Source organism: Platichthys flesus, chromosome 21 (genome assembly GCF_949316205.1).
Source record: "Platichthys flesus chromosome 21, fPlaFle2.1, whole genome shotgun sequence".
Lineage (NCBI taxonomy): Eukaryota > Metazoa > Chordata > Actinopteri > Pleuronectiformes > Pleuronectidae > Platichthys > Platichthys flesus.
The window spans coordinates 9,519,986-9,543,934 of record NC_084965.1 but is presented as its reverse complement, the minus strand read 5'-3'; the positions used below and the strand labels follow the sequence as shown (position 1 = coordinate 9,543,934).

At 41.9% G+C, this 23,949-nt stretch overlaps 1 protein-coding gene across 4 annotated transcripts in view; it reads right to left on the bottom strand.

Annotated features, from left to right (window-relative positions):
* The window catches only part of ctnnd2a (catenin (cadherin-associated protein), delta 2a), a 234,244-nt gene that overhangs the window by 6,593 nt on the left and 203,702 nt on the right, over positions 1-23,949 (bottom strand). For all 4 annotated transcript variants that reach the window (XM_062379286.1, XM_062379288.1, XM_062379289.1 and 1 more), the window contains 3 exons: positions 16,374-16,623; positions 13,186-13,270; positions 3,019-3,145 (listed from right to left, as the gene is read on the bottom strand). In XM_062379286.1, coding sequence (XP_062235270.1) covers positions 3,019-3,145; positions 13,186-13,270; positions 16,374-16,623 — 462 coding nt within the window. The remainder of the gene's footprint in view (positions 1-3,018; positions 3,146-13,185; positions 13,271-16,373; positions 16,624-23,949) is intronic.

Here is a 23,949-nt window from a genome sequence, read left to right as displayed (position 1 = left end):
AAGGCTCGTTCACATGATTTGGTTTGGTCACAGTGAATGAAATTGCAAAACGTTTAGTTCAACAAAAGAAACAGGGAGAGCGATTGTTTTTGACACCTTTGATATTTAATTATTCTCATCTGACACCTTTCGCAGCGCATCTCATTAAGGTGGATGCTCAAAGCTGTCACACACACACGACTCCCCCAGAGAGGCCAGTGGTAACGGTTACCCTGGGGACCTGCCTTGAAACCGCTGGGTATGAGACACGTTTTATCAGTGCAGAACACAGCAGGACCCTGCAGGGGTAATGATGGATGCAAAGGTCTCGCTCTCCCTCTGCATCTCCCTGTGTCTCTCTGCCATCCGAGCAGCCTGCAACCTCCCCTTCGTCTCTCTCTATCTGTTCTATCACTCTTTCCTCAGACCAACTCTTTCACTCCCCCTCTCTTACTGTGCCTGCACACCATCATTACTCCTCCTGCTTTGATCCGTCTCTAAGGGGCTGGATCGGAGTCTGGAGCGTATGCAGAGAGGAGATATGGATGCATGAGGGTTTGTGTATATGTGAGTGTGTGCGTGTGCGCACATTGAGGCAGTCTGCACAGAGTGAGAGATCAGAGGGAGAGGTGAGAAGAAAGTAGGATTACTGCAAAGAGGAGAAGGAGGAGAAGTATGAAACGGGTGAACGAGGGATATAGATGAGCGTAAAGTCAAAGGGTGGGGGGAGGCATGGGAGTCATTTCCAGCCATTTTACCCCAAAAATTGTGATCTGCTTTAATAAAACGGATGATTACAGTTCCTGATTAAGATTGACTGTGCTTTGTTCAAAGCAGCTGTTTAATACTTCATAAATATCAAAACACACCTTTGATTCAATGCAGCAGTCATTTGTACATTCAGGGACAAACAAGAAGAGCCTGTAAGGATTTATGTTTGGGCAGTCAGGGAACTTGCTGTGTTCTGTCGCTTTGTTGGACAAATACTTTGTTGGACAAATACTTTGTTGCTGCTGCCCACTTCACCACAGTTTTACCTCCACTCTAAATTGACAAACTAGACCCACGATCTATGGTACGTTAACAGTGATATCAAGGAGCGACAAAGTGAATTTACCCTGCGATCTAAAGACGTTTTCAGACACGACCTCTGGAGGTTGTTAGCGAACTAGAGTCTGGACTTTCCATCTTTTACACATAAACAATGCAGCAGGAGAGTCTCCACTCAGACGTGTTCACGACAACACTGTTCAGAGCGTTTAGGTGAGGGATGGTGCAGCAAGCAGAGGCAAGATGTAACGTATTAACTCCACTGCAGAGATCCACCAAGTGCTTTATATCGACCCCAGCGTAACGGCTCTTATCACCAAAAGCTCCCTTAACATCTTTGTCGGTGTCTTCTATGTGTAAGACAACACTCCCACTCGCTTGCAGTGAACCCTGCAAAAGATCTCCTGCTATTTCCTCACAAGGACTTTCTCCAGAGTTTCTATAGGGGGCTGGCAGGAGAAACTGTGGAGAAAGTCCTGAGCCTCTCATTCGGACATTTGCTTTCTCACATGCAGCTGCTCCGGATAATGTTGGGGGGGTATTTAAAGTTCAATGCATCACTGAAGGCAGCAACTGAGGCCCAACATGCTGGAGCAATATAACCCCACTCAGAATCGAACGTATACCAGCATAAAGGACAACACGACTCAAACAGTTGCACAATCAATGGCGATGTAATCCCTCTTATCTTTAAGCATTCTTTCCACTGCGTCTCTCTGTTGCGATGGTTATCACTGTGTGGCAGAAGGACTACTTTGCTTGGCGGACCATCGTTGTGTTATCATTACATTTGTACATTTCCTTGTGTTTATTTAATGCAACTTCACTGTGAGTATATAATAACCATTTTATAAAAGAAAAAAAAACTGCCATATTTTGCATTTTTTTTTTTTGCACGTCATGTCTTCAAACGCCCCTTAGCGGAGAACGCCCCCATAGCTGTTCTAAACTCACTGTTAACAACGGCCTCTCTGAGCCTAATGCTTTAATTTTCAATGTCACTGGCCAAAGTCAAATCCTCATCCTTTACTTGCTCGCCTCGGCATTAACCATCCCTCAATCCCTAATTCTTCTTGCCTCCTTGCTTTTTCTCTTTATCTCCCTCTCTGTTTATCTCATCCCTCCCTTTTTGACTGTCTCCGCACACACACACACAAACACACATACAGTTTTTCCCTGCCTCTCTCTCCCCCTCTGCCTCTCTCCTTGAAGACCTCTCTAAGCTGGGAGGAAGGAAAAGTACTTTTCTGCCTCATCAGCTTGCTAAGCCCGGTGTGGAGAAATCACAGCTCAAGGCATCTCCTACCACTGATGCTAACAGCTAATGCTAATGCACCCTTTACGAAGCATGAAGGCCGGCGGGCTCGAGCTACAGGCTAATGATAATCAAACTTTATTTGCATGAGAGACTGCAGATGGCGAACGCTGATGTTAACAGCTCCGGAGCCTCGATGGAAAGTATGATCAACTGGCAAAAGTTGAAGGTACAGGCTAACGTCTTAATTATTTTACTGCCAATTCGGAATGCTGTTGTTTCTGTCTGTCTAGACTTGAGAGGGACATGCACCTTAACTATGGACTATTGCTGACCTTAAGTCATTGTCTTACAAGCAGCACTTTGTCATATATAACGATTGGTAGCCGAAAACAAATATAGGTTTATTCCTTTTTGAAAACAGCTGTCTGTAAATCTTTTTGATATTTACAACATGAGCAGGTCATGGTCCACAGAGTCTACCATGTTCCAGCATCATGCTTTTACAGTAGCCCAGAGAGGACAAACCAAACACAGGCTCTATAGAAGGCCTTCAATGTTTTTACTTTGTTTTCATGTTCACGAGAGGTTTGAAAGGGATGCGTGTGGTGATGGTGTCACCGCTAAATAATCGTTCAAACTGGAACTTTAAATTCGAATCTTAATGGAAGGAAAACACACACATACACACACACACACACACCGACACAAAAATAGTGTCATGAGTTCCTTACCTGAGCGGTTATTTGGGGACGTCCTGACGGGGGAGACGGACGGAGTTCGGGAGGAAGAGTAGGGCCTCTGTCTGTCTCGCTCTATCGTTGAGGCCGAGCCTACGAAGTGATACTGGGAGTATCCATCCTGAAAAACAAACACACACCAAAGTCATCATCCACCAAGGTTCACCTTTGAAACTTTCAGCTAAGAAAAAATTGAAGGAGAAGTAAATATTTTAAATGAATCTCAAGCAAGAATCTGAAGTACAAGAAGCAGCAGTTTCTAGCACCGAGAGGTGGATTTTCACTGATTCAATATTGATAAATCACAGAACTGTATTTGGTGAGGTTTGGAGATAAAACTCTACATGAACCTCGTGTCGCTCTTCTCCTTCAAAAGTGAAGGAGCCAAAGTTTATATTGAGCCAGCCCTTTCGGGTAACAGGGTAAAGTGTTGTTGTTTACCTGTTCAATTTGTTTGGTGGGTTAGAAACTGAGGGCTTTAATATTTACCGTTGACCGTCACATTTTGGTTCAGGTTTTAACAGAGGCCACAACACAGTCCGGAGCCAGCTCTGTGTCAGTTTTGTCTTTTTTTAATTGACAATATTTGCAATAAAAAGTTTTAAAATAGGATTTCTCTGATGCACAAGTGGACGGAACACATGCAGACCATTTAAGCAGAAAAATGGAATGATTAAAGCAATGTTTGGAATCTAGGGGGATGTAAAACAAGGTTCAGAGGGAATGTGAAATGTTCAACTTAAAAAACAATTCCTATAACGTATGATAAACAGTAACTTGAGCTGATGGGAGATCGGGATGATTATGACTCAATAAGAGAGATGGGATTTCCGTTGTGTGTTAACTTCTGCCTTCTTTGGTTAATGGACGGTAATTATACAGCACTATTCTGGTCTTATCGACCACTCAATACAAGCCGCAGTCTCCTATTCACACACACATTCATACAGTGCTCAAATATGCTGTGCTTTCATTTCCATCACACAATCAAACACTGCTTGCACGGGGATCAAACCAACGACCCTCTGGTAAATGACCAGCCCACTCTACCTCCTGACTTGTGCCTATTGGACATGACTCACTGAGAAGCTACATTTCAGAGTTGGTTTCCTTGAGTTTACAAACTCGTGGGAAGTCAAAAATGTCTCGTGGTCACTGAAGGACACCAACAAATACACAGCGCCCACACACGCACATAAAGCGCTGCACATACACCATGAAGCACTGCGCTTTCATTGAGGCTCAGCTTAGTGCATATCCCAAAGTCCTTGCAGGAAAAGCTAATTCATATAACTAACATATGCACAAGCATAATTACTGCCGAGCCGATGACTTTGTATCTGTATTAGTTTAGTAGTGATTGGAGCAAAGCCCTTTTCATAGAAATGAATAGTGAGAGTCAACAACAACCACTGAGCTGGAACCAAAATTCAATTTAGCATTAAGATAATTGGCAACCTCTGAAAGCAAAGTGTATGAGATGATAGAAGATAATGGAGACATGTCCTATCATTGCTTTACCGTCTGGGGGCCACCGCTAAGCCGTGGGAAACCGGTCGGACTGCGGTGAGTGTGAGCACATGGGAGAAAGTGTGAATCGCTTCAGTAGAGTTAGACTGCACAGGAGGAGGGGGAGTGGCTGAGGAATGGAGGGGATGAGGCAGAAAGAGAAGAGGGAGAAAAAGATAAAGTTCAGGAAGACAGAAAAAAGGAATGAGAGCAGCAAGGAGGAGAAAGAGAGGGTGATGATAGGAAAGTAACAAAAGGAGAGAGGCAACAAGAGGGAGACAGATGGAGAGGTGGAGGGAGAGAGGTGGGCTGAACTGGGCACAGTCCTGTGTCCTGCCCTGACTCCTCTAGCCTTCCACAACACAGAGGTCTAATAGAAAGCTGGATCCTCTGACTCACAGCGGTTCAAAGGTAGCTGCCCTCTAGTCTCCGCCATCCCACCCTCTCCCTTTCCACTTAATCTATTTATCCACACACAAGTGCACACACACACACACACACACACACACACACACACACACACACACACACACACACACACACACACACACACACACACACACACACACACACACACACACACACACACACACACACACACACACACACACACACACACACACACACACACACACACAAACTTGGTATCCTTGGAAACTATAGAAAATCCATCTTTTGTTTGCAGTGTCTGCTCAACCAGACAATCAATCAGGTTCAATGGGTTAAATGGCACATCAACACCAAATCAGACACCGGTTGGAGGCCTGAACTCTTTGGAGTAGCATGTTCCATGTACACTCTAGACTGTATATAGAGATGGACAAGGCATCTCAAGCTCCTCCCATCTTGCAGCAAAGGCTTTATTTGGAGCCAGAGCCTGCACAGTAGCGATTAGGGGATGGAGCCGAGGATGGAGTGGTTACAAGGTGCTGCAGAAACATGCACACAACTCAGTCCTGTTAATTGCAACATTTCACCCCATTTTCTCACCAGGCTCTGTAATAATGATCACTTGGACTTTGATCAGAACTTCCTAAAATGACTGGATGTGTACTTTGAATATTTAGTTTGGTCCCCTGTCCCATCTACTTACAAAGGATGAGGCTGGGAAGCTGACTTAAACTGCAGCAGCCGTGTCGTCCATCTTAATATAGAGTGCATGTTGTTTATCCCGAAACCTTGCATTTTAAACTAATCATATGTTCCTGCTGTTGCGTTATACACACACCACCTCTTTCTCCTTCACACTCAAACTCTAACACAACCCCAAGAAACAGGTTGCCAGGCAACTATTTTGCCTGTTGCTCTCACCATCACTGGATGGTTAGTTGAAGGTCATGGGACTCTGAGGCGACAAGCGTTTACCGCTGCAACAAATGAGGTGAACGTGTGTGTACGTGTGTCTGTGTGTGTGTGTGTGTGTGTGTCTGATGGCACGAATGCCAGACAGCAATTATGGGAAAAATTGTAAAAGGTTGCTCATGCTGAGAGGTGGTTGGCACGGCGACGACACAACTAAACGTTGTCAATGCTTTTCACTCTCTCTGATTTCACACTCGGATTTGACGTTTTACAAGCACTTTAGTCACACATGACGTATCTATGCTTACAGGGATAATTTGCCTCTCACTCCGGCGTTCTTTATCTTCACCGCCTGTGGTTCTGAGTATTTAGGAACTGACCTTTATTCTGCGACATTTATGGCAAACGGCGCAGAGAACTGTAAGAGGCTGCTGTGGCTTATACCTCTCTGTCTCATTAAAATACTGTCGTTCGCCCTTTGCACCGAGACAGATCTCAGTGCACCTCCATCTCTCCCTGTCTGAGAACAGGTGAGCTTCAGAGAGAAACGGGGAGAAACATCAAGGCAGCTTCACATGCCCGATATTGGTTTGATGTCGACTGAACTTTTTCAAACGCTCATCTTCATCTCGCTGTCTCTTCCTGTTTACGCTGAATGGGAATGGATGATGGATTCATTATTACCCGTTTCTCCAAGAGGAGCATCTCAAATGTAAAAAAATGTAAAAAACTAAAACAGAGAAATTGGACAGTAGCACCTACAGGAGCACCTATGGTGTCATTGCGATATGATTTGTGGCCTAAATCTTCCAGAATATTGTGTTCCAATGTATTCATTTGATTTCCAATGATCCTCGGAAGGACTAGGTTGTGCAATAAATGACCTCACACACACTCATACCACACAAACCCACCCACGTACTGAATTACACATCCCCGGACCATATTGTAAATCTGTCACACGTGTGACAAACACGGCATCTCTCTGACACTGAACCCCATCTGTCATGCATATGTGTATCTGCTTTTTGTGATTTGTGGAGTTTGTGATTTATGTGGGGGGACACGAGTATGACATGTATGTGTGTGTGTGTGTGTGTGTGTGTGTGTGTGTTGGAGAGAGGATATGATTAAGTGCCCAAGCTCTGTGATTTATCAAGAAATTAGGCACAGTAACCTGACAGAAATTATGCACTGAGCAGGGACATGACAAAGTGTAATGTTGTGAATATACAGTGCAATATTTGCTGCTAAACTTGAGCGTAGAATGTGCAGGCGAGTGAGACAGAGAATTTGGGTCATGAAGAATAGGTTTTCTTTCTAATGTTTATTCATTTTTAGTTCTCCTGTCCCCCTTTTCGGCACATTTGTTATTTACTTAAAAGATTACCTTAGATGTCCCATCATGGGATTGTAGATTAAACACTATACACACACAGAGGGCGGTCTCAGTCTGTGGACCAACTTCATCTACAGGATAAACTAAAGCAGCAGTCCACAAATGGGTGAAACAGCATCATTTGGATAATCTGATTTTCTTTATTAGACCAAATTGGGCTGACACAGATGTTCACGGGAGTCCCGCGTTGTGATCTCCGTCAAAGCAGCAACATTCGTAGAATCACTTCTAGTATATATTACTCTGTTTCATCTCAATGCTTGATATGGAGCTAAATTAGAGAGCTTTTATTTAGAAAAACTGTGAACTTAGGTGTGAAACCTCTGAAATAGCCATGATGCGGCAACAAGAAAAAATAACATAAGATGTGAACAGTATTCAGCCAATTCAGTTAATTTCTATGAAAAAATTGTCTCTACAATCTGAACACAAAGTTTTCTAACATCATTCTGAATCATAGACTGTTTATAAAAGGCTCTGCACACAATGTCCAGCACACAAACAATGCAAAGTGATAGTATATTGTAGAAGTCCTTGAGGAGTACACACTCAAGATAAGGAATAATTCTGAAGTAGCACCAGCATTAACGCAGGCCAAGCAAACAGGCAAGATTAGAACAGGCACTGCACTAGTCCTGTTTAAATAATCTGAATAAACACAGGTGAAAGTATTCTATTCGACTCTGGTCCCAGCTATGTGGGATTTATCCTAAAGTTGCTGCTCGTTTTGGTGCAAACTGATTTTTGGCTTTCGTTTATTAATGACTGCTGCAAGTCTGATCTTTCAAATCACCTCAGATGCCTCAACGGTTTATGTATGGGCCTGCAACGTTTGTGTGCTGGGGCATTAAAAAAGTGCCGGGCAGCAATGATCGTTTGCAGCTCTCTTTCTTATTCTCTCTCTCTCTCTCTCTCTCTCAGCGTGGACCGCTCCCATGGCACTGCTGGAGGATGTGATTAACTCTTCTTGACAAACGCACACATTTCCAAAATAACACACACTCACGCACAGAGACAAACACACACACGCACCCATGCTCATAACTTCTATGCAGTGAAAGTACGTTTCAAAAAAGCTCTCATTACTCTGAGACTTCAAAGCAAACAACTCTTTGCCGCAGCTCAGACTGACTCATTATTGACCCAACACTCTTCTCTACTTTCTGAACGTACAGACACACATACACACTCGCACACACCCGAGCAGGCTTATTCTGTAACTCTGAGAATTCAGGAATTAATCTCACTCTCTTCCCCTCACTTCCCTCTCTCCTTCTCCTCTTTTTGCCGCCATCTCTTTCTTCCCCCTTTTGCTTTTCGCTCTGAAACGTTTTGCAGAGACACCCGACTCCACTCGGGACTAAATTGTATGCTAATCCATGTTTGGATTGGAGGCTAACAGGATTTTTGCTGCACCTAACACCCATGACCTAATACGTCACGCAGGGATACTGAGAGTAAAGTCACTCACTTCAAGCTCTGGAATCGGGCGATAAAGTCAAAGTGTGGATTCTCTAAAGCAACAATTTGCACTTATGAAATTAGGTTGCTTTGTCACCAGCCAGGTTGTCTGCATGCGGTTTAGGAAGTAAACAGCAATGCAGGCTGTCTATCAGCCTTTAAAACTTATTTTTAGAATGAGTGAATATAGCATAAAGTACGAGCTTAAAGGTATAGTTCACCCAAAATATAAATTCCCTCATTATCTACTCAACACTATGCTGATGGAAGTGTTGTAGTCTAAAAAACACTTTAGGAGTTTCAGGGGTAAACAAGGTTATTTAAACCATGTTTTAATCCTTAAAGTCCCCTACCGGAAATTTGGGGAGATTGTCTGCGGGTCTCCCGTGTGTATGTCAAGGCGCCTCCGAGGTGGATAGCAAAGGACATTTAGGTTAAGAACGCGATATGAGTTGTACTTCAATGCTAGGGCTTGCATACACTTGGATACCATCACACGAGCAGTATGGAGGCATGCTCTTTTTTTTCTGTTGTTTTGTTACGTCTGAAGTAGAGGTCACAATTTACTTAAATTGTATTGGATTGGGTTGCCACACTGATTTCCCCTGAGATATAGTGGTGAGTAGATAATTAGTGAATTCTCATTTTTCTGTGAACTATCCCTTTACTGCTTTAAACTGAGGCATTTATTAAATTTGGAAAATAGCAACATTTAAACTGCATTATGAGATGTTGATCACTGAAACATTGGGATGAAGCAGAGGTGGATGAGTTGGCACAAAAGGGATGTTTCTAGAGGAGAATCTGCAGATGATATCTTTTCAATTTAAGAATGATGGATAAGGCTGGATTGTTGCTGTTGAAGTTGAACAAGTTGTTTTTGTCTTATTTGACAAATGTTTACATTGTATTGGATCAAATGAGACATTTAACTCCGTTGTTTCTAAATGTGCAGCCATCAATCTTAAGACCAGTCGTCAAGAGTCCTCTTGAGAAACCACATGTAAATTCACTAGACCTGGAGTTTGCATTTGGTTCTGCAACAAATCACATTCACTCATAAATGTCAGTCCCCTAAACATTTGCATCAAATTCAATGCAGTTCTCTCAAAGGAATCACATGAATATACTGAGAAACTGTCTCGAAAAAGTTAAAAGAAAGTGGAAGAATTTAATGGCGTCTCCCTTGGAACATGCCACACAGGAATCAGTTGAATAAGATTTACGTTAACAAACAAACAAGCTAGAAGGGGACTCGGAGAGCACTTATCACCGCAAAGACTGATTGGCCAATTTATCACCATTTTGCATATACATGTATTGCGTAGGAAAAATATTCTTTCTGCACATAAATCTTCAGCAAGCTGTTAACATTAGACGCAGATAATGTATCCATTCTCTGATATACTTGAAAGTAAGATTTGTTATCATATTAACTGAATCAGCCCCTTAAAAAAATATTAATTTTGATTTACAAAATCTGAATTGTTGATAGTTGTTTTCACTTAACACAAAGATCTCAATATTATTTGTTGAGGTCACAAAAGTGTTGAAAAAAAAAACTTTGCAATGTTCAAGAAAGAGAAATACAATATTCCTGCATCCGCCTCCTGATCCATGCAGACCTGCACCAAAATGCAATGCATTCTTTTCCAACTCTTATCTCATACTTCCATCAAGTTTTATGGTAATCAATTCAGGTGTTTTTGTGTAATCCTGCTTACTGTCAGACAAACAAACAAACAAACAGACATAACGTCCTTGGCGGCGGTGATAATTGTCTGAGGAGAAAGAAAAAAAACTAGTCTGTCATGTTAAGCCAATGTCCCTCATGTCTGATTATTGGTGTGCCATCCAGCCAAGTGTAACGCTATCCAGTGGCAATGATTAGAGAAGTGTGAAGCAGATGAGGCTTCAAGGGGCCACATGGGGATTCTGTCCTGAGCAATACTTGGAGATGAGAGGGTGACGAATGAAGAGAGTGGCTCAGTTGTCAGGATGAGGCGAGGACACATTGACGCCTCGGGGCGGCCCTGTCCTCGAGTGACTGCAGCAAACGGTCTCAAACCACTAAATCGACCTGTGAGTAGCAGTTGTTGTAGTGGTTCAGTGCTTATTGTTTCGCCCTTCAAAACAGGAGGGAAACAAATTTATAGCTCGGTGAAGGATTTTGTTATGCTTCTTCAAAGAACACCAGCTCAATCTTGTTGTTTTTCAGGATAATATTTTGGAGGATGGACAGTTTCTTTGAAAAGTGTAGTTTATCATCAGAGATAAATAACACAGGATTTGGATAGTGCTGCGGTGCTCGAAAGGTCTCTTTTGATATTCTGCTAATTAGATTTCTTGAAAGATTTTACATTTGAGTCTCAAGATGTGACAGGACCGAATAGTATTGATATGTTTTCCCCCTAAACAGCCTAAATAAGAAAATGGAGTCAACCAAGCCCATGTCTCTACCGTTTCAGAAAACAGAAAAGTTGTGCGAAGTAAACTGTGAAGTCATCGTTCCCTCAATGCTCCGTTTAACATGTAAACACAGATACAGAGAAACCAGAGTTTAAAAAAATTTGTACATTGGAAAATGTTTGTATGAATCTTTGTTTAAGTGACATACCATGCTGTTTGTGAGACACAGAGGGAAATCTGCATAGTTTGGACAGGGGAGGAAAATGAGAAAGCACAGACTTGGGGCTCAAATCACTAACGTCATTCTTGGTTTTTCTCTCCACATAGAAATGGAGAAAGTACATTCAAAGCCAAGGACACTTTCCTCAAGTGTCTTACTTAGTCTTGCTAAATAACTCAGTGAAACTCATTGATTACGCCCGTAAAAGTTTCAGTGGCCCTGAAAGCCAGATAACCTTGTTGGCAGATATTCACTCAACAACATTCAATACTGACAAGTGAAAGTAGCAGAACAACTGTCATTACTTTTAATCAGGTTGGAAGTGTGCGAAGGTATTTGTGATTTGAAAAGAAAGAGAGTCAGAGGAGCAGGAAAGTGTGTGTGTGTGTGTGTGTGTGTGTTGAGAGTGAGAAAGAGACACAAGTTTGTTTCTGACTGAGAGTAGCACACAAATCAATAATTTCTCCTGACCTTATGATTTCCTCACATTTAGCTTTTTGTCATCGTCTGTGAGCCATTGTTGTAATGAGCTTCCAGTTTCCTGATAAACGCATTCAGTCTTCATAAGAGCTACATAACCATTATCAGTCGTGTTAGCTTGCTTTACTATCTTTGTGTATGTGTGTGTCTACATGTCTTTCTGTAGTTTTAAAAACTAAATTGTGAATGGCAGTGAGGATATTTTGGCCGGTCCTCACAACCTAAAATGGCTTAGGAATGCATCATGTCAAGTGTGTGTGTGTGTGTCTGTGTATGTGTGTGTGTTTGTGTGTATAGCCTTTTTTTCTCTGTAAACACTGTTGCTCTCTTGAGAAGGTGCCCGGCAGACGTCCATTAATCTTTTATTTGGAGGTGGTTATGACTCACCTCGAGGCAAAGGGACACACACACACACTAACACACACACACACACCGTGATGCCAAAAAACACACACACTACAGTGACCAATCCCCAAACCAGGGCTCAACGCCATACTTTCGTCTCAGGGACAAAAAAAACAACAAGTTTGAGTCCCCCCCAACCTCGGGAAAAAAGGGATTTTATAAATATATTATCTAGTTATGTATTCTAAAGGATCTCTTAGGATTAGAAGGCAGAAACTGAACCAAAGTCATTAAAGGAGCTTCACTTTTCATCACGTTAATTATTGACTCACACCTATGGAAACAGTGGGGAACACCTTCACACTTTGCGTGTGTATTTGGCGTTCCAGAGAAAGTATGTTTAGATAATAATTTGGTGCAATTTGGACACACAACCTGTTTAGTGTTAATAAACTGAATAAATACTGAACAACACAAGATGTCTGCTCAGCTCTTTAGCTGCACGGCAGGGCTTCACAACGGGGTATTTGATAATTTCACATGTAATGCTTGAAAGAATAAATAAATAGGAAACTGTAGAGCAATGGCACACAGTCGAGCTAACAGTGACTGCCCACTTCTGGAACGGCTCTGCCTCCAGTAATACATGTTAACCTTTCCTTTTCTCAAATGATGCTTCAGAAAATCTGTATAAATAAAGGCCAACAAGATGAATCGTGAGCAGGATTTGATTTGGAGCTAAAAAATAAGAAATGGCAAAGGTACAAGACAGTGTACATTTAGTATATTTAGTGACGAAACTATGCATCCCATCTTTTTCCTTAAATGGTGGAGAGGAGCTCCCTTTACCAAAAAACGCTGAGGTTTTATACTTTGCAGAACTTTAACATACATAAATAAACCTGTATAAAACACAAGAGGAGATTAAACGTTAAGACCTCTGGTTGGGACAAAGCTGCAGATTGTTTTTTGTTGGAGAAAAAAAATGAGATTTTTTCAGCTTCTCTTTTTCACCCTGGTGTGTACTCCATCCTACCTTCTTGTAGAGGGAGCGTAGGTCTCTGTACTGCCACATACTGCTGAGGACCTGAGAGGCTGCCTTCACCACCTTCGCTGAGTGTCTGCAGAGACAAAACGATTCAGAGTTATTTCTCCTGGAACCACACCCCTTTGGATAATATGGTCAATGTTGTTATTCTCCCCATCTGCTTAGCTGCACAAGGTGTGCGCAGGCCAGGGGCACTTGAGGTGGCTTCAAAAGTAAGAGGGCCATTGCTCTTTTTGAGCAGAGAATGATTTCCCTTGCAAAAAACAGAGAGTTTCTAGACGACTCCAAAATGACCCTCTCTGCAATGCTAATGGTCCCATCAGTGCCACTTAGTTGAAAAATGACTCTACTAGGAGTCATTTCATAAGCCCTGCCCTTCTCACAGCTACAGAGGGAGGAAACAGGGATGCTCTATTAGCATTTGTCCACTAAACTTCACAGAAACCCTCCTGAAAGCAGATTTCACCTCAAATTGTATGCACAGAAAGTGTTTTGGAAAATTGCCATCACGCAACGCATTGGAATGAATCATAGTTACGCATAAATTAATCTCTAAACAGATTCTGCGTGTGAAGGGGGGGGGGGGGTCCTTCTGGTTTCCATTTGACCAATTACATTTGAGTAGGCCTGGGTTGCTCAGAGAACAAAAGAAAGTTGTATCTGCATTCATATGCAGAGAGCTGCAACCAGTGATTAACTTAAATGTCATTGGAACGTAACGCACCTAGAGAAAGTATCACTGTTTGTGTTTTAGGTGGAAAAAACCTTGTCAACAAACAGGCTAATCACCACGATTATCTTGGCAAGATGATTATTAGTTATTGCATTTGACTGCAGCAATAAATAACAACCACCAAGGAGCAACGTGAAAGCTTTGTAAAAAATCCTGTTGCTCTTTGTACGATGGTGTGTTTATAAACTTTATTGTTACAAGGGTATAGGTCAGAAGCCAATGTTAATATTATTCTATTGTCATTTCGTATTTCAGGGGCAGCACAGTGGTGCAGTGGTTATCTGTTGTCTCTCAGCAAGAGGGTTCCCGAGACTCTAAATTGACAATAGGTGTGTGAATGTCTGTTTGTGTATGTGTGTGTTGGTGACCTGTCCGGCTGTAACCTGCCTCTTGCTCTCAGCTGCCAATTGGGATTGGCACGACCCTCAAAGGATAAGTGGCATAGATAATGGATGTATTTATTTTTCAGGTCCTGTGCTGCTTCAGGAAGGCTGGGATGTGCTGGCTATCTGTGGTTGCACTGTTATGGGCCTTTTCCCAGTTTGAAAGTGTGTAATTGCATAAATGCAGCAAGGCACCGCTGATAAGGAGCATTTATCCTCCGTCTACCTATCCTGAGAAAATGAAGATGTGTGGGCTATTAGCAGCGAGCTACACTCGCACTTATGGAGGTTTTCTTGCACCTCTCCTCTCTGTGTAATGGCGCCCTTGAGCACAGTTCCCTAAATAGACCTGAGCCTCTCTCCATAACAATAAATCAACATTTGACCTCCATCTGATAACACTCTGGTGTCATGGCAACCCCCTGACCCACCGGTTGCCATAGCAGCTGGGCAGAACACCCAGTTCAGTCTCCCATGGCGACAGGAGTTACAGTATATCCCTTGATGCATCTTACTTGTTGTTCTCCAGCAGTGTTTCATGGTTGACTGGTCACAGGGGGAGTCAGACACTGTTATGAATGATGGTCACACTTCTCAATATATTGAGTAGTGAGACCATAAAGCTGTTTTCAGACATGAACTCTAGAGGATCTCCCCAAAATTTGGTTAACAGAGTTAGCCTTTCACTGTGTGGACAATGAAGCACAAGATCAGACGCCTTCTGAACAACACATCAATCTCTGGAGGGTTCAGGTGAGGGGTGGTGCGACAGGATGTAACAACTTAATTCCACTGCAGCGATCACAGGTTTTTGTTTACAGCACATTGACAGTAACATCGGCCCTAATCCCCGGGAGCTCTCTTGAGGTCTTCGCCGGCTTCATGAGTGTGGCTCCGCTTTTTCACCTTGGGGTATTTGGATTCTTTTATCAGTTTTGCACCTGTCAACATTGGAAATGTCATCAACACACCCAAGAGCTCACGATGAATACATTTTTCTGATATGAAGATGAAGACAATCCTTTATTGATTCCTATGGGGGATATTTGGTAAAATACAAATAATAAAATACAGAATAGGAACTATTAAACACAAAAACACAAAAAATTACATCAGAGCAAAACAAATGAAGTTACCCAGATCAGTCCTGATAGTGATGATGATAATCCTAATAGAAGCAATGAATCAGCTTTAATGCTGAATACATAAGGTGAAATGTTGTGGTATAATGTTATACAGTGAACTGTGCAGCAATATGGTTCAGAAGATACTGCACTTTTTTTTGCTCTGTCTTTCTCATGGTTCTTAGGGCGAAAAAACAATCCGACAACTGCAAAGTCACCTGCGTCACTTCTTCAGCGGTGAAGTGTCTAATCAGGCCGTCCTTGACCTAAACTCTTAAACTTTGCAAGACCCTACAATGGATCTGAAGGGTTTCCCAAAATACTAAGTAGACTTTGTCACGCTGTCCTTTGGACAAATGTCAACTGCAATGATGCCCTACACCCGAGAAGTATTCAATTGATGTAATGATGCACAATGAGAAACCGTCGGTAAGTATGGAGTCAGGTTTGATAGGTCCCACACAAGCACAGTAACAAAAAATACAAATACAAAAGCCACGACAGGAATGCAGAAGTGACACCACAAATGCAAAAGCTACACAACGGAAACACAATCACAGTGGAAGTGAGCAATAACAGATGTTTACAAGCTAAAGACTTTCTGCATTGAAGCCAGCCGCCACGTATAATTTGATGCCTGTCTATTTGAGGTGTTACCATATAGGTGCTTGGAGCATCCCAAAGAAGAACAGTGTGTGTATTTCGTAGTTGTGTTTTTGCACTGGTATTCAGGGTTTCATAGCTCCACTGTTTGCTTTCGTGGTTCTCTCACTTATGCATTTGAACTTTCTGTTAATGTGCATGTGTGAAATGTCTCGGCCAACTGGAGCGTAAATGTTAATATCATTTTCAAACAAATCAGCAACTTCACTTTCACAGTTAATAACCCGAACCGTGTCATTTTATATTATAAAGTCAAAAACTTGGCCCACTCACTTGTCTCCTTTGCTGCGGGCGATGCCGATGAGTTTTTCGATGCCGCCGGCATCGCGCAGAGCTTTGGCATTCTCCATGTTCTTGGTGATGACTTCATGCAGCGCGCAGCAGATGGCAGTTACCGTGTCGTCCGACATGGCCTTGCTGGGAGGGCCTGTGGTTCCAGAGATCCCACTGCTGGTGGCGTTATTGTTGCTGCTACTGCTACCGCCTGGTAACCGATAGATCAGATCTCTCATGGCATATTTACCTGGCGCAAAGGAGAGGGACAGAAATATTGGTCAGATTTAATTCCCTGCACATCCTCCTGTAAATATTTAATTTTTAACAACGGAGGGGACCGATTTAGAGGAACTACCGAACATACTTTCCCATGGGCTGTAATAAAGAAACAACTGTTTGTTATTCCCTGTAGGGTTTCTGAGTCAACTATTCCTAAACTCTCAGCAGAGTTTAGGAACAGAGCGAGAACAGAGGATATGAAGATGGCTGAGGAGACAGGCCAGTCAAAGGAGAGATCAGAGCAAACGGGCGATGAGCAGAAGAATGGAGGGCAGGAGAAGAAATGAGAGATGCTCCGAAAGAGGTGTTTGTGCTGACTGAGGCAGTGAGAAGAAGTCAAAGGGTAAGACATGCTTTGAACATCATGAAACATCTTGAACTCACAGGACAAGACCCTCAAGTCATGTTTCCTGAAGCATTTGTTTGGATACAGAGGTAAAAAGAATGTGCTCTAATCTTGATTATGTTTGAACTAAATCTATCCAGTTGAGCCACTTGGACACGGATTCTCACAAAAAGCAACACTTGAGTCAGTCGAACGTCTCCTTAAGAATGAATCTCTATGACACGTGTAGCTGGGAATAACAAAATCATTTGAAGCAGTGCACACTCGTTTCTGGATAAGGCAGATAAGTGCCACTGCAAGTGTAAGAGCTCCTGTCGTATCCTCCTCAAGTGGACCATTACATTGTCTCTGGCGGCAGAGAAAAGTGAGGCCAAAATAAGAATGCAAAATGCTTTTTAGATTTCACGGATTTGAATGGTTGCAAAATACATTTTCGAAAACAACATATCTTTGCATTTACAGTGCAGAACAACAGACTTCTAGGGACATATTTAGAACAACAATCATGTCATAATTCATAGCATTACTAGAATTAGGTCGCAATTTAATATTACAATTTGTAAGTTAATGAAAAAACTAAAGTAAAGTTGGAATTTAACAAGAAAAAAGTTATATATTATAATAATAATAAATATTTACTTTATTTAAAAGCACCTTCCATACAGAAAATGCAGCTCAAAGTGCTTACAATATAACATACAATATACATGAAAATAAAAACACATTTAATGTAATTCATTTGAGTGATCAGATTTTGAGTAGCATAACAACGAAGAGAAGAGAAAAAGAAGGAAAGAAAGAAATTTTAAAAATTCAATCAAGGGCCATATCTAGTTAAAGGCTGCAGCAAAGAGAAATGTTTTACGTTTTCTTTTAAATACGTTTACTGAACTATAGTGGCAGTCTAGTTCGCCGATTTTCTTTGGGCTGTTGTTGGGAAGCTCTGATAAACTTGCTGCAGATAATCTCAGTGTTCTAGAGGGAACATAGTTAACTAGAGAGTCAGCTATGTAACTGTGACCCTTGTATGTAGGGAGGGGAACCTTAAAGTCAATCCTGTGTGTAACAAGTAACAATGCAAAGCAGCTAGAACTGGACTAATGTGGTCTCTCCTCTTTGTTCTGGTGAGCAGCAGAGACCTGAATGAGATGGAATCTATTGTTTACGTTGGGAGGCCTGTAAAAAGTGCATTGCAGTAATCCAGTCGGCTGGAAATGAAGGCATTACTCAGCTTTTCAGGTCTGTCTGATTAATAAATGGCCGAACCTTTGCTATGTTTTCTGAGGTGAAAAAATTGGTTTAGGTCACTTTGATAAAGATATAATCTAATATTCTTTAATTATAATAAAATGGCAGATTGCAGTCGGCGTCTTAACTTAAAAGTCCCCATTCCTCTCCTCCTTCTTTATTCACTCTTTTCTCACTGTATTTCAGAAATTCCCCACTTTTGCATCTTGGTATCTTTTCATCCATTTATCCAGTGACACCTTCGTGTGAATCCCTCGCTCACGTTTTACCTCTTGCAAGTCTTTGTGATTTGAAAGTGGCTGAGAACCTAACGCAGGACAATCAGATGACACCATCAACCTTCATAATATAACATACACTTGCACGCAGATGATTATATACGTCCTTGTCCAACAAACACTTTGAATTCCCAAATGCACGTGAAGCTTAGAGTGTTTCCGCGGCTATCTCAGGATGATCAGAGGTTAAAGCCTCATTGTCTTTTGGCTGCGAGGACAAAGTTAAGCAACGTCCTAAGAATAAAAGTCATTATTTGACTAATTCACCAGCCGATGACTGACTGAATCATTAGCTGACGACTTGCTTTTTATTTAATGATGTGACTAATTTCAGCGTGAGCGAATGAATTATTCACTGACTGACTGCATGACTAATTTACTGACTGGCTAATTTACTGTCTGACTGCCAGCAAATTTACTGCCTGAATGACTGACAATTTATTGATTGACTGACTGACTGATTGAGTGAGTGACTAATTTATCAACTGACTGAATGTTGGGGATCCAGTAATAACAAAAGGAGCGTGTGAAGTACAGAGAAAAGACACAGGGAACTTTGTACGTGTGTATTTCGGGCTTCCAGACAGATGGTCTGATGAAGTGCTGTCGAAATATCCCTTGTATTTGTATTTCTCTGTGTGTGTGTGTGTGTGTGTGTGTGTGTGTGTTTGTGTGTGATTACACAGGTGCCTGCACGCTTATCCCTATCAGTCTCTGCAACGTCATCACATTCATTTACATTACATATAGAACAGGGAAGATGATATGGACTTTAGAGAGGAAGAGCGGAGGTGGGGGACAACATAGCAGTCACATCATATATCAAGTCGGTTAGCTCAGCCAACATAACTAAATTCAAACTCAAAATTCATAATTTGGCAAAATTTGTGTCTGAACCCTGCCCGGCTTATCGGGACCTGTCAGCAATGATGCACTCATTACCCTGATGAAAACCATGTTTTTTAATATATTGGGGTTTGATCAATGCTAAATTAATCTCACAGACATTTGAGGAAATTTGCCAAGAAATAACTAATCTGAATGTGTCACAAAGTAAAAACTGTGATTAATTCCCATGTTGTAATATATGCAACCAGATGCCAAGCTGAAGTCATAAAGCAATTATTGCTGTCACAGTGATGTGGCAGGATTCAACACTGAAGGGGAAAGAAATAAAAGCCAAAGAGAATTTGAGATTTTTTTTCACGAGTGCGTGGTGACTCCCTGCAAGTCCTGCTGTGACAGAGACAGCACTTCAACATGCTGGGGTGCAATAGGCGCTCACCTCTTACACCTACTTGCTCTGTCACTGAAATACAAGCTACACCTTGAACATGTCCTCGAGGAGAGCAACACACCCCGCGCTGATCACTGCACAGTTTAATAAACCTGTATTACACAGCTCCTCCAATATACCCGTCTTCACCTGGGAGGCAGAGACGGTAATGTATTCCTCGCCGCATTCCCTTATGTGTCTCCGACTCCCGGGGAGCAGGGCGTGCTTCATCTGGGCCATAATGGCTGATTTGATTTAAAAGAGACGCAATTATCCCTCAACAATGGAGTGATTCGATTGTTTACTGGTGGAGAAGGGAGAGCGTGATTCAAGCAAAATAGGAGGTAATAGTCTCAGGGAGATGTGTGGAAAGATGACATGCCTTGATTGGCTGTGGCGTCCGGCGGTCTGAGAATAGAAGATGGTTATTACACACCGTTGTCGGTGTCTGGGTTGGGGTCTCTGAGGTGGGCTGCTGTGTGCTTACTGGTAGCAAAAGCATCTGGTTAGTCTCTTTGCTGGGTTCTGTGAGTGTGTGGTGGACTGAATATAAACACATTGGAAGTTTACCTGCTTAATGATAGACACAAATTTGGTAGTTCAGCCTGCACCTCATGAATCTGTTTTAAATTTGAAGAAAGGACGAGTTTGTGATAACTGTTTTCTTAGAAGCCCTATGCAAACTTCAACACTGCATTAATATGTATAACTGATATGTTTTATGATCTCTTTTGAAAATATATTACTTAAAACTTCCAATTGTGTTAATTTTATCAGTCTTTCTGTGATTGTCATTAACGCTGTGATATATTCATCCCATCATCAACAGGGGGCGCCAGATTCAAAGGAACACGGTGTGGGTTTCTCCTTCTATTCTGTTAAATTATTCCTTTATTAAAAAACATTAAAGTGATGTGTTTACGGTCTTGGGTGTCAGCCTCCGAGATCTCCGACTGAATATGAGCCTATAAAACAAAATTACCCCAACACACACCCTGGAGAAAAAACAATATCGTCACTGAGGAAGGAGAGAAGAAGCATTTTATTGACTCCAATTTTACTTATTTTTCCTCCACTATATTCCATAGTGTAGAACAGTTCAGCATTCTAATGCATTCAGTGTTATGGACTCAATTGGAAATTCAATTGAAAAAGAAGCCACAAAGTGTAAATTGTACACACAGAGGCTTGCACGCACCACACACACTGAGTTCCCCAATTATCAACATCCTGCTTTCCTTCCTGATTCTTGACTGTAACATGAGGTGTATTCCTTTCAACAAGAACATATGAACATATATATATATACAAGTCATCCCAATGTTGATCCCAGCATTTTAACCCTTTTTTAGTGTCGTTTCAGCTTCTTTGATTTTCATCTCTATATAAACCCCCGACCCTTGGTAGGTTTACGCAGCAGGTTTCAAGAGCTTAAAAAATGGAGGTAAATTGGAAAGTGCCATGGTAAAATATTCTGTCCCCCTGTATTTGGTGTTCTTCACATCAGTTACATCTCGCCCTCTGTGTCTCTCTTTGATGTGAGCGGTTGACAGGTGTACAGCGTAAAGTGCATAGGAGAGAGAGAGAGAGAGAGAGAGAGAGAGACGCAGAGCGCAAGAGAGAAGGCAGGGAGGCCCCCCCCCCCCCTCCGTGAGGAACCTGTGGCTTCATTAAACACATTCTAGTGACATGAAGATGATGCGTGATGGAGAAGACATATGCACACACAAACACACACAAAGTGTTTTTTCTCACACTCCCAGTGATAAGATACAGATACAGTGTATCTAGCCACGTAAAAGGCTCTGTGTCAGTTTATATGTGAAATATAAGATTATCAGCCTTCCACCTACATTAATATGAGGAATATATAGCCTCTTGTTCAGTTACACTTTAGTGTAGGTCTCACAAATAATGTGATACTTATTATTTTTCGCACATCGGCTCAAAAAAGATTGTGTGAATTATGAAAAAATAACCACATGGATTGTCTCATTTGTGGAGGAGGAAATGTTTGGTGGTGATCGACTGCATAACATTGGTGACATCTGCATGAGGTTTCTCATATTTTGGATCCAGAAAGAGTGAAACTCTGGAAATCTCACGTTCTTTTTTCTTCTGGCCCATGATACTCGAATAAGAATAAGAGAGGATTCTCATTAGATAAAGTTATACTGTGCAGCCTCTCAATGTTGATCAGGTGTCTCACAATAGGAGAAATATTCAACAGAATATCCTCTTTATTGCTCTCTATTTCTGTTTTGCTGTCTGATGTGTTCCCAGTCTGGCACAGTGAAGCAGAGGACGAAGAATGCCAGAGAGAACATATTGTGCTGATAAAAGACATGTCAGTCCCTCACACACACAGGATTCATCCTGAAGGCGACACAGACATTTCATAAATTACTGCTGCAACAGGGATAGAGATGTGTGTGTGTGTGTGTGTGTGTGGGCCAGCTTTGTGTAAGAAGATGGACATGCCCACACTATCCCTTCCAAAGTTGTTTGTTGTTACCACAGAGAGAGAAGTGTGTTGACAGCAGGGACGATAAAATATGTAAAAAGTTGGTTGCAGATGAAGGAAACAAAAAATGACTTTCTATGCTTGTGAGGACCAATTGTGGTTAAAACCCATCATTGTAGTTCTGACAACTTAAGTGTTGGGATAACGCATTTAGTCGTGATGATGGTTCCTTGGCACTGCTAAATTTGGCATCACTGCCCCACATTACTGTCACTCTCCACAATCATCTATAATAGTCTTTATTTAAGAAGAGGAAATTTCCCATCATTCGCTTTGCTTGCCCTGCTGCTGCATTAGTATTGCTGCATGTTGCTTCAGCCCCCTCCACCACCCCATCATCCACCTGTAGGCTCCGGTGGGGGGTTTTAAGTAGTTGCTCAACACTGGCATCATATCTATGTAACTGTATCTGGGGGAGTGATTAAGTCGGAGCCTCAACGCCATCACTGACATGATCTAGTGTTGCAATAAACGTTTGAACGTGCGTTGTCTGACTGAAATATGGTCATGTCCCTACTTTTGTCTTCAAGCCCAATGAGTCCAGACTTTTGTTTCACAGAACATAACAATGGAAGTGGTGTGTGTGTAAGTGTGTGTGTATGTGTGTGTGTGTGTGTGTGTGTGTGTGTGTGTGTGTGTGTGCGTGTGTGATCTACATACCATTTACTGTAAATCAACTGCTCTAATGAAAACACAAAACGTGACATCAGCAATCATGCAATGAGCGACATCCCTGCGGTGTACGACTTTTGTTTCTGCAGTAACAGTCCCAGGCACTGATGTCATCAACGATAGACACAAAGAGAGAGAGAGAGAAAGAGAGAGAGTGAGTGAGTGAGTGAGTGATTGAGTGAGTGAGTGAGAGAGAGAGAGAGTGGGAGGGAAGGAGAGAGAGAGAGAGAGAGACAGAGAGAGACAGAGAGACAGAGAGATAGATAGAGAGATAGATAGAGAGAGAGAGTGACTGAGAGAGAGGATGTGAGAGGTTATGAGCTCATGTCTGAAACGACACGAACAGGAGACAGAGAGGGAGTTGTGGGATAAATGGATGAGGGGAGGAGGAGAGGAGAGGGAGGGAGGAAGAGAAGCAGGGTTAGTTGGAAAAGCCGTGTTATAATCATGTTGACGACAGGAAGGTGAGAGCAACATTGTGCAGTGAGAATGAGGGGAGGAGAGTGGGAGGGGAGGCTTAAGTCAAGAGAAGGCATGGGAAAGAAAGACAAAGAAAAGGGAGGAGAAGGGAAAAAAGGAAGGAGAAAGCTAAGGAGTAGGATTTCCTGATTTGCTTTATTTTCTTTGATAAGTCGTTGTTATATAGTTTATGTACTAATCCAGTGTTGGTCGTGTTGCTTTAATTCATATCACGGCTCTTTGAGGTTTCACATTTAGCTTTTGAATTCGACATTATGCTTTTTGGATATTTGAATCCACTCATAGCAAGATAGCAAAAAAAAGTAGTATTTAGAAGCTGTTTGTAAGTCACTTTGGATAAAAGCGTTGGCTAAATGAAATGGAATGTAATGTAATGATTGGTTAATTCTCCTTAATGTCTTTTTCTATACAGTCTTTTGCACGAATATCAATTTTCAAGCACTATTAGGGCCATATGAAGAAATAGAATG